The 18,683-nt window shown below is 38.4% G+C and overlaps 1 protein-coding gene across 1 annotated transcript in view; it reads left to right on the top strand.

The window, feature by feature from the left end:
* LOC109924814 (kinesin-like protein KIF13B) overlaps positions 1 to 18,683 on the top strand; it is a 159,975-nt gene that overhangs the window by 27,399 nt on the left and 113,893 nt on the right. The window contains exon 2 of the mRNA XM_048601378.1: positions 859 to 952. Coding sequence (XP_048457335.1) covers positions 859 to 952 — 94 coding nt within the window. The remainder of the gene's footprint in view (positions 1 to 858; positions 953 to 18,683) is intronic.

Raw genomic sequence — 18,683 nt, 5'->3', positions numbered from 1 at the left:
ATCACTCCGGCATGATGACGGTTCCTTCAGCTGCCTAAGTCCTAAACTTTGGAAAACCCTTGCTATACATCTCAACCTCTACATTTTTTTTTCCTTTTAAGTACTGTTTGAAACCTATCTCTTTGGCCATCTAACTTAATATCTCCTTATGTTATTTGGTGTTAAATCTTGTTTTATAATACTCTTGTGAAGAACCTTGGGATATTTTATTGTACTGAAACATAAACTCATATGTAAACAGGTTGATTTTTGGTAGCGGTATTGGTGGTGGGGGGAGTGAATGTTTGAAGAGGTACATGGGAACCAACTTGGTGATGTATTTGAGTTGCTAAATGTAGCTTTTTTTTTGTAGTAGCATTGCTGTAGAGCAGTTCATGGAGGAACTGCCCAAACGTGCTTCACATTCAGTAGGGAAGCGAAAAGAGATGTCAAGGAGATTAGATAATTTGAAAAAGATTGTTGACAGCCAAAGGTGTGGTGGTAAAAAGGATTGTTGAGATTTCTGAAATCGAGGGAGGTGCAGGCAACTTGGCAGCGAGTTGCAATGAGTAAGAACAGCATGGATGAATAATAAGCAATCAATAAGATCGCAGGTGAACAAGAAGGGTCGGGATGTGTAAGCAGAAACGCACGGTTGGAAGAAATCATTAAGGGGTGATAAATAAGGTCACAAAAATAATTTTTAAATCTAACTTATGAAAGTACTTTAGAAAATGTTTACTTTTACAGGTATATAAATTATCTAGCTGCTTTATGATGTCTTCTGATATAGGTTTTAAAAAATGCTATGAAGATGTGTAAGTCTTATTTTTCCTGCCACAATTTATTTTAATAAATTATGTCTCACTTTGTTTTCAGAAATTGATTTGAACACAAAATGCATTATAGATGTTGAAGGAAATCAGACCATTCTAAGTCCAGCTAATGCCAATCTCAGTAAAGGAGATGCCAGGTAAGCTGTTTGCCATAAATTGGACTTCTTGTGCTCCATTCAAAGTTTTCCTAGTGTTTCTTTCTCAATGTATTGTATCTTTGAAGAGAGACTACTGATCACTGTATTGCAAAATTTAAGCAATACATTAAAATTTTGTTCTAGAGTTATACGGTAACTAACTTGATTTTTAGTGATGAATTGTTGATTGAAATCTTCACTTTTAGAATAGGGTATTTGTTCCTTCTGTGTGCAAGTTACTCTGTCGTGCTATAGAGTGCAGTGACTGCTGTCTACAGGAAACAAACATGCTGCATTTTATATAAAGCCTGAATTAATTCAGCTGTCTAAATAATCTTGCCATTTTTTCTAAGTTTCAAAAGTTGAGAAATTGTTAGGATTTGCTAAGCAACACTGTTTTAAAGCACTCTATTTCTCTCTGCTTTAAAATATGGAGAGAGAAAACTAAAGGCAATCTTTTGTTATATAAATAACAGATAAACCAGAGTGATTTTTGAAGTTATAATCTTGCTTCTAGCTAGAATTGTGAATGGTACACCTTTTAATTCATGTGATGTGAATCCCTTTGAGACTGCCCTTGTCATTGATTCCTATAATTGATTATTCTGTGCAATACTGGACAAGGGATACTCTTGTGTGAAAATTACCCTGCATTAAGGCAGGAAGTGCATTGACAGTTGGTGTCAGCAGATGCTACCATTACAAGAAACTGAACGAATGCAAAATAAAAGCCTGTGTGAAATTATACCCAATCTGAGAGTAATTATCATACAAAATACTAGCCTAATTGCAGGGGACAATTTAAAAGATTTTGTGTTTATTGATGCCTTTTGGATTACTGTGGTTAGGTCTATGATTAGTTCAAAGTATCTGCAATTGTTAATTGTACTCTTAAACTAAAATATTTGTTGCTGTTCATTCACCTGCTTGCATGCTTCAGCTTGATCATATACACCAGCTGGTTGTTAGGTGCTACATGGCACGTAAACTAATTTTGTTTTGTACATTTTTATTTTCTGCTACCTCTACAAAGTCTAGGAACAAGTCTAGCAACCGGTTCTGAAGAAGTGCCCTACCAGATTTAAAAGAATTAACTCTATTTCTCACTCCACAGATGCTGCCAGACCTGCTGAGTTTCTCCAGCATCCTACGTGTTTGTTTCAGATTTCCAGCATCTGCAGAATATTGCTGTTAGAAAAGCATGGCAACTTTGTGCACCCACCTTCCCTAGCTGAGGAAAGGAGGTGGAATTCCGCTCCTAAATGCGCGCACGTTTTGTAAGTAGTAATGATGATGAGTGTGCTGATTTGTTTTCCCTTCCCAAGGAGAAGCACTGGAGTGTGTCTGAGCCTGAGAATCAGCTGTGTGAAGCATCTTAACACATCCATTTTTGAGCATTTTGTGGTGTGGGTCACTGAAGTTCTGATGAGCTGTGCCACCATTATGTCCTAAATCACATTACAATGAAAGGTTAGAGCAAATACAAAAGCGTTAGTGAAGACATAAAAGAATGAAGGCTGTTGAGGCTGCAGTTAGTAAATTAGCACAAATATTTAAATAAAACACAATATGACTTGTTGTTGAGTGGACTGAGAGCTGGGCTTGTCATTTGGGATTTTACACCTCCAGGCTGCCTTGACTGTCATGTACTATGTATACAGTCTTGTTTTTCTGCAAAACTGATTTCCACAAATGGCTTTGCCAGTTGTATAATGTTTAGTTGTCATCAAAATAGTGCAACAGTAGTCAAGGTCCTGTACAATAATGTTTTTGTAGAGTGTATGTAGCCTTGGCTTTCAGAGCAGTCTCCTGATCTGAAGGAGTTGGACAGAATGCAAATCAGACATCTCACTAGTACGTGTCTTTTAATAATTGGTGTTTCTTTCAATTTGGTTGGTGCTATGTACAACTTGGGAAAAGAAAACAAAAATTGATGAATGTAGGTATAAATAATGTCAATAATTATATTGTTTTTCTACTCCTTTTAATTATAGTCATTCATTATTTTTAATTCAAGAAAAATGAAAAAAGTCTTGAAGTTTTGAATACCGTACCAATTTCACATTAAAGCTTAACTCTTGGAAGACTGCGCAAACTGTGTTGGTTTCTGGCATTTATTCTGTCCTGTCGAAACTAATTTTGATCCCTTCCTTGCCTATGGGGCTATCGAAGAGGGTCACAAACTGATGTCAGTGCCAGTTGTATGAGGTGAGGTTTTCTCTCACCATTTTTATTTCTTCTAGATACTTCTCTTAACCTTTTTTTTTTTCCCTCTTCCATGCTCACCATACCGCATGTCCAACCAACTTGCTAAAGATTACATTAAGGGCAGATCCTTAGAAGCCTCCAAGATCTTCAATCATTGGAGTCCTTAGCATGGATGAACCCATTCCGTGTGTTTCGAATTCAATTCCAGCATGTCCTTTGGAGTTAAGAATGCTCTCCGTGTTTGGGATAAACTTCAACAAAGTATTTAGATCCTTGATGTGAAACAAAATGTATGGTACACAGATGACTGAGTGAGCTGTTATATTTGTCTGACCTTTGGATAAGGATCACATTAAAAGTTCAACATTTGGAATTTTTATTGAATTCCTTGACAACAAAATGCATCTGAAGTTTATAAATGTGGAATGTTTCTTCCGTTTTGCCCCCTCACCATCCAACTTGGCTACAAACATATTTCTGTCTGGCTAATGGCAGTGGATCAAAAGGTACTATTACTATTTGCTAACAAGTGCTTTGTGGCTTGTGTAACAGGCACTTAAGCACGTCGAATGAAATATTTTAGTAACAATGGTGTCTGACATTCGGATTGAAGGGCGATGCTGTCCTTAAGATGTTTATTCCCTTGTTTTAAGAATAAATACGTGTGGCTGCTACCCTGCTGACAGTGCATTGCAAGCATACTGTCAACACTTTAAAAATGGTGTTTGGAAAATTAAAATTCAAAATTCAGAATGAATATCGAGCTTTAATGCTGGCTCATAGAAGTAATAATTTTTACATGAAGGAAAATACTATTGATTTTCCTTTTTAGGATTTGTTTATGGAATTCCAAATTGTTTGCTGAGAATTGTGTATTGATGTAGTTGATTAAAATATATAAATGTTTCAAGTTAATTGTATACAGGACACGAGCACGCATACAGAAATTGGTCAAATACAACTTGGGGACTAATGTTAAGAAGCACTTTACACAAATTCTGTGACTGGCCTTCTTGATAGTGTAATAGGTGCAGAAACTTGAATCAATCCATAGGAAGTGACATATTATAATAGATGATTGCAAACGACTGTATACTAGAGAATTGAATGATTTCACTCATCTGTTAAGTTGCAGCTTTTTTTGAAATGTTCATGTTGAGCTCAATGGATGTCTTCTACTTGATGCTGTAATAATTCAGTTTTGGATTGGCTGAAGGGTTTTATAGACCGCACGTTTTATGTCCCTGCAGGCAATCTTACGATAAAAAGTTTCGCTTGCCTTTGGGCAGATTCTTTGATGCATTTGTATTTGGGTTTCAGTTTTGTTAAACTCTGAGGAAAGGTCTGATTAAAATTCCTGTTAGGTTTTTTTCTTCAGCCGTAGATCTGTAATTTTTTTAAGTTTGGCACTGAGTTTCCAAATGTGGCCAGCTTCTGCATAGATTCTTTTGACTGGTATAAAACCAGCCGTGGTCTTGAGCCAGTCCTAATTAATGCCTCTATTGTCTGCTGTCACAGGACTTGATGGCTGTGAATGCGTTTAGTGCTTTCTGAAGGCATATTTTAATTCCGATGACAGGAAATTGGAACATCTTAGTTGCCTTTTTAAAAGAAACCTTTTACAAGGTAACTTAGTATTTTGAATGTTTCAATTTTATGGAAAGGAAGGTTAGCAAAGTATTAATGTCATAGAGCCCAGAGTTCTTGTTAGTTGTGTGTCAGCGGAGCTGCAATAATGATGTTCCTTGCATGGAGTGCAAGGAGTGGAATGGCTCAGCTTCGCACATCCAATGCTATTTGTGACCACTGCGGGAAGATTTACCTGTACATCAGAATCTGCCATCATGCCAAAAAAACAGAATACTACAAATGCTAGAAATCTGAAGTGAAATCAGAACTTGTTCGAAAACAATTGCCAGGTCAGGCAGGAGAAACTCAGCAGATCTGGCAGCAGCTAGACAGAAAGAGTTAATGCTTCTTCACGAAATGGCCCTTCTTCACGAAGAAGCATTCAGCATTCGCAGTTCTTTGTTTTATTACCAGGTCAGATGGCATCTGTTTAGGGAGAAAAATCGAGTTAGTGTTAGGTCTGATGGAAGGCCTTAGCATCTTTTCTCAGTGTCTTCTCTTTTCATTTCTTTTGTAAAACTCCTATGTTGAATAGTTTGATGGCACATGCTCACTGAAGAATGATGGCTTAGGTAAGGCTTCTGTTTCAACTTGGCATTGATTCTGGCTTCAATTATTGACCATGCTAACTCAACTATACAAACGGAGTCTTGGTACTTCCCTGTTAAGAAAATAGTATCCCTTGCATTGGCTTAATGTTCACAGGCACTCTCCAATATACTGCATTGCCTATGCAATAGAGGCTCAAATCTCTGTTGCTTTTTTTTTGCAGATATTTTCTAAGTTATTGTTCACATAGTCACCCCTGTTGACGTGGAAGTAGTGATTTGAGAAGTCGTTGTATATGCTTTTGTTTGAGACTTGGCAAAGTACTGTTAGCTAATTATCTACTTAAATTGTACCCAAGTGTTAGTGTACTTTTTTAAAATTCATTTGTACTGTTATTGCTGTTATTGAACTGAGAGGCTTATTAAACCATTTCAGAGGGCACTTAAGAGTCAACTACCTTTTGTGGGTCTAGAGTAGTGTGTAGGCCAGAGCTGATAAAGATGGCAGATTTTCGTTCCTAAAAGACAATAGTGAACCAGGTGTGTTTTTACAACAATCGATGGCCAATACTTGATTGCCGTTACACTAGCTTTTAATTATAGGTATTTTAATTTAATTTAATTTAATTTAATTTAATTTAATTTAATTTTATTTTATTTTATTTTAATCTGCCATGGTGGGAATTCGAGCCCATCTCCCAAGAGCATTAGCCTGGAGTTCTGGATTAGTAGTCCAGTGACATTGCCACTACATCAGTGTCTCCCTCTACTACTTCATGTATCTGTGTTAACTAGTTGTCAACTATGATCACCATACCATGACCATACTTCTTCATTACTTCTTTCAATTTATTATAATTATTTAACTTGATGTATTTTTGAACCCAGATTGGAAAAATTTTGTATAAATGGGAAATCTCTGGTTTCAGCATAAATTTCTTCTGACCCATATCCTACCAGTTGTAACAAAGTATAATTATCTCTGTGTTATGCCAGTTTATGGTACCACTGGACAAGTCAGATCCGAAAATGAAGTCTGAATTGACAAGATTTTTATTTGTTTTAGGTAATGTCTTTCACTGTAATTCAGTAATTCACTGAAACATAATCATGTGAAACTGTAGCGTTTCTTTAACAACAGAATAAAAATTCTTTATGCCAAAGAACTAAATAAAAACCAAGCTATGTAAATATAGAACACTTAAATTAAAATACACAGTCGAACATAGTTTCTGCTTGTTCCCTAATAACTGTCCATTAGAGATTCAAATCCAGAGAAAGTCCACCCATCTCTCAACTCCTTGGGATTCTCAGAGCCTAAGTTTTCTCATTTCTAGCAGATTGCTAGCCAAATGGATCTGGCTTGAAAATTCCATAAATTGATCCTTTCAACTGAGGTAACTTATTCTCTGAATTGCTCTGAAAAACTCCAATGTGGGAGATAGACTATTCTTGCTTCTGACCTCAGTCAGGTCTCCTCCAAACTGCTTTAAAACTTTTTTAGCTTTTAAGATATAAATTTAATCAATTTTTCATTATCCTGAACTGAAATGAAGCCTTCCATGTTTATCCTGCCAGTTGTAAACTCCTCAGTATAAACATCTTGTTCCATTTACATTCCAGGCATTTACAGTCACCTGCTCTTGAATACATATTGGATTAGGTTACTGTTCTGGAAGAACTCTGACTTTGACTTTGACTTTGACTTTGTTTAAAAAAATCTTCACAAAAGTAACGAACGCCCACATGACAGTTTTGAAATCCTGGCTCTAAAAATTGTATATATAAAAAGCAACCTCTCTGTTCATTGCTCTTTTCCTTAATTTTTTCATCCATGCCCCTGTTTCTTTTAATATCCTGTGCCCTTGCATTTGTAGCTTGACAAATGTTTTTGAAAATGTGTGCCAAAACAACTGTGTTCTTATATGCTGGATTTTTCTAATTAAAATTAGTCAATTGTTACCCTCTTTTTAGAAAACATTTACTGTTGACTGATCCTTACCAGCTGATACCTTACCCCTGCAGAGGGTGAAACTAGCAATCTAATACTGCCATTAGCTCAAGTTTGCATTATAGTGAAGTCAAATATTAATCGAGATTTATTTGTGTACTGTTATGGACCAGACCAGACCCCTCAAAATATATTAAGATAGCCTAGACCCTAACTTTTTCTTATTTTAAAGGTAAACGTCAGGTGCTTCGTTCCAGAGGCAATTCGATTGGTCAAACTATTTGATGTTAAGAAAAACACAATTTATTCATACACTATAGTTAAAATGCAATAAAAGAAAGAAGAACTTGGAATAACAGCTCTATTGGCAAACTTAACAATAATAGATGTAGTAACTATTACTATTTAACTGTTCCAACATAGTAACATTTCATAAACATACCCTTGGCAAAAGGCAAATTCCAAAAATAGATTTTCTCACATGCAATCCAGCAGCCGAGGAAGAGAACCCCCAGCTTTTGGCTGTAATCGAGAGAGGGAACAATAGCTTCAACTTCAAGTTCCCGACAGCAACTACTGCTGAAAAATTAAAAACTAAAATTCCTGGTTCTGTGGGTGGGAGCTTGACTACACCCATTCAGGCTGTTTTTATTGTTCCAGCTTTCTTAAAAAAAAAACCCAAGGCTTCACATGTTGTTTATCTTTTCATAGACTGCTTGACAGCTGTCCCCCAATCATGTTCTGTAAAAGAAACCAGGACAAAACTCTCTTTCAATTCCTCCCACTTCCTACAGACAAAGGGGGTGGCCATGGGTACCCGCATGGGCCCAAGCTATGCCTGCATCTTCGTAGGTTACGTGGAACAATCCCTCTTCCGTACCTACACTGGCCCTAAACCCCACCTCTTCCTCCGTTACATTGATGACTGTATCGGCGCTGCCTCGTGCTCCCACGTGGAGCTCGAACAGTTCATCCACTTCACCAATACCTTCCACCCCAACCTTAAGTTCACCTGGACCATCTGTAATACCTCTGTCTCCTTCCTGGACCTATCTGGCAACCACGTAGAAACCGATATCCATTTCAAGCCCACCGACCCCCACAGCTACCTAGAATACACCTCCTCCCACCCACCTTCCTGCAAAAATGCCATCCCCTATTCCCAATTCCTTCGCCTCCACCGCATCTGCTCCCAGGATGAGGCATTCCGCTCCCGTACATCTCCGATGTCCTCATTTTTCAAGGACCGCAACTTCCCCCCCCTCAGTGGTCGAGAACACCCTCGACCGTGTCTCCCACACTTCCCGCAACTCATCCCTCACACCCCGTCCCCGCAATAACAACCAAAACAGAATCCCCCTCGTCCTCACATACCACCCCACCAACCTCTGGATCCAACGCATCGTCCTCCGACTCTTCTGCCATCTGCAATCCGACCCCACCACCAAAGACATTTTTCCCTCCCCACCCTTATCTGCTTTCCGGAGGGACAACTCTCTCTGTGACTCCCTTGTCTGCTCCACACTCCCCTCCAGCCCCACCACACCCGGCACTTTTCCCTGCAACCGCAGGAAGTGCTGCACCTGCCCCTACACCACCTCCCTCACCCCCATCCCAGGCCCCAAGAAGACTTTCCACATCAAGCAGATGTTCACCTGCACATCTGCTAATGTGGTATACTGCATCCGCTGTACCCATTGTGGCCTCCTCTACATCGGGGAAACCAAGCGGAGGCTTGGGGACCGCTTTGCAGAACACCTACGCTCGGTTCGCACTAAACAACTGCACCTCCCAGTCGCAAACCATTTCAACTCCCCCTCCCATTCCTCAGACGACATGTCCAACCTGCGCCTCCTGCAGTGCCACAACGATGCTACCCGAAGGTTGCAGGAACAGCAACTCCTATTCCGCTTGGGAACCCTGCAGCCCAATGGTATCAATGTGGACTTCACAAGCTTCAAAATCTCCCCTCCCCCTACCTCCTCCCACCCCAAGCCCCACCCCCATCTCCTACCTACTGACCTCATCCCGCCCCTTTGACATGTCCGTCCTCCCTGGACTGACCTATGTCCTCCCACCTACACTCACCTCTACTGGCTCCATCCCCGCCTCTTTGACCTGTCTGTCTCCTCTCCACCTATCTTCTCCTCTATCCATCTTCTATCCGCCTCCCCCTCTCTCCCTATTTATTTCAGAACCCCCTTCCCCTCCCCCATTTCTGAAGAAGGGTCTAGGCCCGAAACGTCAGCCTTCCTGCTCCTCTGATGCTGCTTGGCCTGATGTGTTCATCCAGCTCTACACCGTGTTATCTCCGGACAAAACGCGCCTCTTAAAACCACAGCATCGTCACAGTACTACTTCACCGGCTCTGCTCATTTGCCTGCTGCCCATTTCAAGTTTAAGAACAAGACCGTGGTTATGCACAACTGATGATGCATGTGCAGTAGTTGATTATTTCCAACTTATTTTGTCCAACAACTTTGAGGAAAAATGTCAATACTATGTTGGTGTGATAAAGCAGCTGTAGATATACAAATAATGCTGTATACAGCAGAGCTATTGTTAGCCATTCATTGACTGCTGACTTCACTTTACAAGCTATTGATAAAAACAAGGAAATAATCTGTCTGGCACTTGCAACTTCTAGAAACTCCTCAAAGCTTACATTAAGTTGAATCAATACATCATTCATATACTATTTCCATATATCAGAATAGTAGGCTTTTGAGTTTCTTTAAAAGCATCTCATCCTAACTGGCCAAGAATGGCCATAACTTGTTCCCCATCCCATCACTACTTGTGTTGACTTACTTGAATACACAAATAGAGAGAATAGAAGAAACAAAAAACAGGGGAAAAAAAAAAGCTGAGTGAATTTCTTAGTGAAGCATATTACTTAAAAGCCAGTGCACGTTAGTATTTTGGAGAACCTGACCAGGTAGAGAAACAACATCTTAAAGGGCCTGCAAAACTTAACTCTGGAGTAGCTGGGTTCGAAGAATTGTTTTGTGTAGTATGGGTCATAATTTTGTTTGGATTTGGTTGATGGGGGTGGTTAAGTATGAAGTGAGTCTTTTAAAAGAACCCTGTTTGAAGACTTTAAATCTCATTATCTGAAAATCTACAGTACAAATTTTGAAATAACTGTTCCATCTTGTGAAAATGAAATGCTGATGAGTTTGGTCAGAACTTGCTTGAATCTAACTACTCCATGATTTTGCTCCAGAACAGTTAGTTGTCTTCATGTGGCAGCCTGTGTACCCACATCTAAACAATGTCATAAGTGCACCCTCAGAGTAGAATGCAATCTCAAACTTACAGTTGCATGCGTGTTTCTATTGGAAAGCACTTGAGAGCAAAGAGAAGTGGCTATTAAAATGCCATGGTGTGGAGGTGCCGGTGTTGGACTGGGCTGGACAAGGCTGAAAATCTCTCAAAACCTGTTGGTCTATAACCTGGTGTTGTGTGATTTTTGACCTTGTCCATTAAAATACATGCTTCCTTTCCCACTTTTACCAATTCTCTCTTCCAGCTCTCAGCTTTGGGAAATGTTTGGTTTGTTTGAGTGCATTGTGGAAGATTTTAGGGGTGGGCTGGCAGAAAATCTACATTTGATCACGCTTGCTATTTCTTTGGAGCAGATCGTAGAGTGAGAAAGGATAGTATGAACAAACTGAAGGTGAAAATTCCACAAAGCCACTTTGGTCTTTTCTGAATGGATTCCTCAATTTTTTTTTGTTAATTGTGGATATTAACTTCAGACAGGAATGTGTTCTGGAAATGAGTAATTTCTAAAATGAAAACACAATTGAGACCTGTAAAAATGCAGTGATCTGCAAAAGAGTCATGTTTAACACAGTATTAGCTCTTTCTATCTCCACCGATAATACTAAGTTTCTCCAGCACTTTGTATTTCTGATTTTCAGTATCTGCTATATTTTGCTGTTATTTTGGCTTCAGTAATCACCTTGAACCACATGTCTGGTTCAGGATACATGTTTTGTTGGTTATTTTATAATCTGGTGTAGTTCTCATACTTGGCCAATGCAATAACTTGTGCAAAACTCCATCCTAAGTTATTAGCCTCCATCACTGATCTGATAAATGGTTCCCTCTCCTCAGGTGATGTCACTCTTCATTCCAAAAAATGTTTCTCAACATCCTGTTCAAGAAATATACAGTCATCCTCCCCTTCATCTTGAATGATTCATTACCTCCTAAATCCAATGTCTCTCAGAAAACATCTCTCAAAATTCCATGACTTTCCTCCAACTTTTGACTGATGCTGAAGGTGCTTCGTAAATGCAGAGTGATTGGTGAATTATGAAATCATCCTGCCAAGTCCCGAAGCATGTAGTAATTTTCAGGATTATTTTGTCCAAGTTAAAGTGTCGTAGAGAGTCATAGAATTTTTACAGCACAAAAAGAGACCCTTCAGTCCACAGTGTCCGTGCCGGCCAGCAAACATCCATCTATTCTGATTCCATTTTTCAGCACTTGCCTGCAGCGTTGAATGCTGTGTCGTTCTTGCTCCATGTTCCATGTATAAAATATGGATTAAATTGATATTTGACAATCGTGCCAAACAGTTGTTACTTGTGTTAGTAGTTTGCTTTCGACCCATCCCAATGTTATCCAATTGGGGAAAAGTGTTTGGGTGTTAAATGGACTGCCACTTCATTGCCTGTTTTGCTGATACTAATTTCACTTTCCTTGGACCCAAATCTAAAAATACCTTGGCATATATTTTTTAAAAAATTTTAAAATTACTCCCCATGTTAACTATTTTCTGTTCTTCCAGAAGCATGCTCTTTCCCTTTGTTCTGGCCCATCTCTCATTTCTGACCAAACTGCAATAACTTGCTTTTATATATGTAGAGCCGAGATTGCTGAACCCGCTGATAGTTGTTGATTTGGTACAGATTTAATTTAAAACTGAGTTCTTCTGCTTATGACTCATTTCCACTGCAAGCAATCTATTTACAAGTAGTCATATAGATTAGCTTTGGAGAAGTCTTACTTGCTGAATGTGGACTTGATGAAAAATATTTGCTCTCTTGTGATATTGATATCCTGGATAGTTGTAACTGTCTTCTTGTTTTGCAAAACTGGAATGCTGTGATCTGGGATGTGGATAGTGCTTCGTAGTCTGGCGTAGAATTTCTGCCTTTTTTTTCACTGAGTTTAGGGTGGAGGGGAAGGGAGGATCAAGTACACATTTGGTGATTTGATAATCTGTTGAGTAATTTTTTGAACCAAAGCATGCCTTTGCAAAACTTAGGGTGGGGAAAACTAACATTACATGTTTTGATTGCAATTGCATACCAGATTTCAGATAGGTTGGTGTTTCTGACTCCAAAATAAAAGTAACTTTGCTTGACTCATAGCAGCTTCTAAGCATTGCAGCTGAAAGTTGAGTGTTCCATTGGGAATCTTTCTTTAATAAGGATCAGTGGCAACAAATCATCTGTAATATTCTTTTGTTTGATTTTGTGAAAAATGTTTCATGTTAACATTTAAGTGTAAACATTTTTTGGTAAACCTAATTGCTGATAGTTACATGGGATATACACCACAGTTACAGATCTTCATGCACTATTATAGTCTCCTTTCATATTCCTTATCTAACGCTTTCACATTAACCCTCTATTTTTTTTGATCTTGTATATTTTTCTACATTTCTCTGAAATCACTTAATCCCTCTGCTTGCAAGTTCTACATTCATAGCATTTCTCTGGATAAAGGTGTTTCTTCTTAAGTTTCTGTTCTTGTTGAAGGCTATTTGATTTGAAATGAGGCGCAAGTCATAAGATGACCATACCCCTTTAATGATTCTTCTGAAGAGCAGTGAAAGATGAGGGAAAGCTCTTTGGCCTCAGGTAATTGTAACTGTACCATCCACTGCATTTCAAGCACGTCAAATATCCTGACCACCAGGCGTGATAATTCTAGTAAAACACTTGCTTTAAAGTTGAAAAATGTGTATATTTCTAAATAATTTTTCCATTGTATTATCGCAATGCATTTAAAAACAAAAAGCAAAACAAAGTTAAACACCTGCTAATTGAGTTCACCCACCAAGTTAAAGAAGAGAACTCATGCTTAAGCACTCTCTTAAAGTGGCTTCCAAATTTAACATTGCATCTTTCTTACAATAGAACAAAGGATACAGTGACTTAGCTCAATTCAGGACCTTTGTCTAAAAATCTATATAAACCTAGTCTGGAAATAAAATTAGTCTTTAAAAACTCAACTATGCCAAATTTGACTCCATTTAATTTAAGCAAAATGATAGTCCACAGCATGTGTACTGTTTTAAAAATGTAAAACTGCAAGATATGTGGTGCAAGTCCTATAAGAATGGCTTTCAAAATATGGTCGGGGGGGTGGTGATGGCCTAGTGGTGTTATCGCTGGACTGTTAATCCAGAGACCTAGGTAATGTTCGGAGAATCTGAGTTCAAATCCTGCCACGGCAGGTGTTGGAATTTGAAATTAATTTTTAAAAAATCTGGAATTGAGAGTCTAATGATGACCGTGACCATGAATCAATTGTCATTGTCGATTGTTCATTGTCTATTGTTGGTAAAACCCATCTGGTTCACAAATGCCCTTTAGAAAAAGAAACTGCCATCCTTACCTGGTCTGGCCTAAATGTGACTCCAGACCCATCGCAATGTGGCTGATTCTTAACTGCCCTCTGGGCAATTAGGGATTGGTAATAAATGCTACCTGGCCAGTGATGCCCTCATCCTGTGAATGAACTAAAAAAAAGCTAAGGGAGGAGAAGAATCTGGAAAAAAGACTGCAGCAAGGTTCATTAGAGAAAAATGTAAGACGTCCAAACTCGGAAGCATGTATTCTACTTTGCCATGCCTAATATGTTGGAGAGAAGACATGAAGGAACAATGTAACAGGATAATAAATTATATTGCTTTTGCGGATGTGCATCTGGGAATTTGATCAATTATTTTTATAGGTGGTTTGATAAAACTAATATACTTCTTAAAAAAAACTGTTCAAGCCTGGAGTGTTGTCCCAAATGCTAGTAATGAAAACATAGAAAATAGGTCCTTTGATCTTGCTCTGCTATTCATATGATCATGGCTGATTATCCTATTCAGTACTCTGTTATTGCCCCGTACCCTTTGATCCTTTTAACCCTGAGAACTATATCTACCTCCTTCTCGAAAGCATTCAATGCTTTTTCTCACTCACCGGGTGTGTGGGTCGCTGGCTAGGCCAGCATTTACTGCCCATCTCTTGTCTTTTACCTTGTCTCTTCAAGATCACCTGAGTTTCAAAACGTGTGTAACAGCTCAAAGGAGAAAGATATCATTGATTATGTTGTTCACGGTTAACATTGTTTACCACTGCACTCTTTTATTATCAAGATGTGCAGTAGGGTTTTGGTACAGAACTAGCAATCCAGAGACTTTCAATTCCAGTCTCACTTTTATGAAGGTTACCAGAATGTTGTAACAGAAGATATTGCTCATCAGTGTGCTTTGATAAAGAGTGTGCTATCTTGTTAGTCAAACAAACATCGCCCTATCCAATCAGCTATTGACCACCTCGGAAAATTCAATTGGACTACTTTTCACAAATCCATGTTAGTTCACTTTGATCAATTCGTTATAAGCACGCAATCATTTTGTCTTTGATTTATATTTCCTACAAATTACAAACTGACAGTTTTGCAATTAACTGGTTTCTTCTCGCTTTTTTCCAATTTAAAAAATGCGATCCCACTAATTATGAGGATTACATAGATCTGCAATTTCTTCACTTAACACCCTGGGGCAGCAACTATCAGGTCCTGCAGATTTTTTTTACTCTATTATTATTTTCTCCATTGCCATAACATTTGTGTTAGTTCCACAGAGTTTCTCCCCTTATTGTTAGATTTCTTTGCATCAATGATATTTTGTCTTCCTGACTCCGATACAAAACATGAATTTAGTAATTCCTTGTTTACTAGTGTTGACTATCCTACATCTGTCTTTTCTGAACCTACATAGGAATTAAGAAATGAGTAGGCCACTTAGCCCCTTGAGCCTGCTGTGCCATTCAGTAAAATCATGGCTTAATCTGTTTATCCAACATTCCTGCTTACCCCCAACAACATTTCACCCCCATGCTTATCAAGAGTTTGTGTATCTCCACCTTAAAAATATTCAAAGATTATGCTTCCACTGCTTTTTGAGGAGAGTTCCAAAGACTCTGGGAAAACAAAAGTCCTGCATTAAATGCATGACCCCTTATTTTTAAGCAGTGCCTTCTGGTTCTAGATTCTCCCACAGGAAGAAACATCCTTGCCACATCTACCCTATCAAGATCCCTCCGGTTCTTGCATGTTTCAATTTAGTCACCTCTTCTCTTATCTTCTAAACTCCAGTGCATACTTTGCTAATTCCCTGCATCCCACTTTATCACTCTCTATCTCAACATATTCCTAAAATATTTGTTAGCTTTGATATTTCCTACCCTGCAAGTTTTATGTCACACTTCCATATTGCACCTCATGATTTTCCTTTTATTCCTTTGCTGTTTATAGTTCTCTCAGTCAGTTACACTTGCCTTCTTCCTTGTAAGTTTGGTACACTGGTAATATTTGTAGAACATGTTTATATTCTGATTGTTAGTCCATAATCTTCTCAACAATATTGTCATAAACAGATTGTCTCGTCACTTTTATTGTTAGTATGTGTCTACAAACAGCACTCCAAATTAATTAGGATGTGGTAAGATGTAAATACAAATTAATTCACTCTTTAGATTCAACAGCTAGTTTGGATGAGGAGTTCATGAAAATGGTTTTGCTGGTGTTTTGTCTTGTTAACTTGAAAATGTTGTGATTGTGTCTTCATGTTGCTCATTATTAAAACTTCACCTAACTATCTTCTCTTGGTATCAAAAGTCCATCCCCCAGCTTGGAAATCAATCAAATCCAGTTTACAAATTGACAACCTTTCCTGTTTGTACCTTTAGCACGTGCCTACAACTGTGAGATCACTTCTCTCATTTATAGATTTCCCTTTGGAGCATGAAACTTAAGGTACATTGAGATTGTTTCCTTTGAGTTATTGTATCCTACAAGTGCAATGTTGTGAATTCTACAGAAGTAACTTTTGGAGAGTATTGGATTAGATCACAGTTTTGTTGGAGTTGAGAGATAAATAACTCTTTGGAGGGAGGTGTTCTCTATTTTGCAGAAATAATGAAGAAGAACTGTGCCCTGAAATTGTATGAACTGAGGAAGGAGTGATATATTTGGCATGACTTGATGCATCCTAAATTGCTTGATTGTTACAGTGTACTGCTGGTCTAGTCTTCAGCTGCTACATTTTCTTTCTGTTGTCTAGTATTAATGTGTACCCAGTGCCAATTCCCCGTCGTTGTTTTTGCTGAAGCTGTGTTGCCTTAGTAACTATACCAGCTGTCTGTGTGGGGAAACATGAAAAGGGGGTGTTTGCTGATGCATTTGTGTTAGAGCATTTGTGACACGAAGTCTTTTTATTAGCTGTAACTTCATAGCATAACACAAATTATGGTCATGTTTATAGTCAATGTAACTGTGACCGTCTTGCTACCATTTAAAAAAAAAAAATGCTGTTTTTTTTTTGTTTAAATATGCTTAAAGCCATTCAGAGTTAACGGTTTGGTTGGTCCATCTAGCGTTTTTATTTAAATATGATCTTTCTGCTTGAATTGGAGATATTTAATTGTGTACTTGTACATTTTACACTTGATTATAATTCAGAAGTTACTATCTACCACTGTGCACTTTATGGGTTTTTTTAAAGACACTATCCTAGCATGCAAATCCATGTACAAAATGAACTTTATAAATTACTTAAAGTATTGTAGTTGGTCAACCATTGAGATAACAAATTATTAGAGAAGATTGCGTGAGGAATGAGGAGAAAGCTAGTATGTTGGATTTAAAAATTGGCTGGAAGGGGAAGACTATTTGAGATGAGGGCTAGTTTCTCAGTGATTAACGATGGTTCCAGGAATCTGTTCGGTGACCACTTCCATTGACTATTTAAGTTATTTGGAAGTAAGGATCAAAGGTGGGTGTATGAGGTAGGTGCATGTAGTGTAATCAAATTTGCAGATGACTTAAAATTGGGTGGGAATGTAAGTGGTAAGATTGACTAAGAGTCTGCAGAGGAATAGACAGGTTAAGTGAATGGCAATAACTTAGTAATTAGAATAGACTGAGGGAAAACATGAGGTTATGCACTTTGGCAGGAAGAATAAGGGAGCTGAATATTATTTAAATGGAGAAAGATTGCAGAAATTTGCAGCACAGGGATATTAGAGTTCTTGTGTATAAATCACAAAAAACTGGCATACAAGTTCATCAGGTAAGAAGGAAGACATATGGAATATTGGCTTTTTTTGTTAAAGGAAATGAGTATAAAAATAGGCATGCATTGCTAAAACTAATCAGACTCCAGCTGGAATATTGTGAACAATTTTGAGCCCCTTATCTAAGGAAAGATATATACAGGCATTGGAAGCAATCCAGAGAAGGCTTACTAGCCTGATTCCAAATATGGAGGGACTGTCTTCTGGAGAGAGACTGTGTAGGTTAGGCTTGTACTCATTAGAGTTTTGCAGATTGAGACGCATACAAGATTCTTAGAGGACTCGACAAGGTAGTTGCAAAATGGTTACTTCTCCTTATGGAAGAGTCTGGAACAAGAGGACGCAATCTCAGAATGAGAGGCATTCTGTTTAAGACAGGTGAAGAATTTCTTCTTGGAGGTAGTGAATGTGTGGAATTCTTTATCACAGGCTTGTAGAGATTGGGCCATTAAGTATATTCAAGGCTGAAGACAGATTTTTAATTCATAAGGCAATCAAGGGTTCTGGAAAAAAGACAAGAAAGTGAAGTTGAGAATCATCAGATCAGCCATGATCTTACTGAACAGTAGAACAGACTTGATGGGCTGAATAAAAACCAGAAGCACTGCGGATGCTGTAAACCTTCTGAGAAAGGGGCACTCAACCCGAAAAGTTAACTCTGATTTCTCTCCACAGATGCTACCAGACCTGCTGAGCTTTTCCAGCAATTTCTAATTTTGTGTTTTTTGGGCTGAATGGCCTACTTCTGCTCCTACATCCTATGATCTCAGCTTCAAGTTGGAGTTAATAAGATGGTGTCAGAAAAATGTCACTGTTGCTAAGTATAAGGTGGAACATTTCCATTTTAAATAAATAGAAGCAATACTTAAAGCATGTCGGAAGAAGTGGGTGAACTGCAGGATCGGGTGGCCAGTTTCACGATAGTCAGTCATAATTTCATAGAAGGAGACCATTTGACCCATTGTATCTGGGATGACTTTCTAGAACAAATCCGTACAGCCCCATTCTCCTCACACTAT

This window comes from Rhincodon typus, chromosome 9 (assembly GCF_021869965.1).
Source record: "Rhincodon typus isolate 14 chromosome 9, sRhiTyp1.1, whole genome shotgun sequence".
In the NCBI taxonomy this organism is placed as follows: Eukaryota; Metazoa; Chordata; class Chondrichthyes; order Orectolobiformes; family Rhincodontidae; genus Rhincodon; species Rhincodon typus.
The sequence above is the reverse complement of the archived record's forward strand: the minus strand, read 5'-3'. Positions and strand labels throughout refer to the sequence as shown.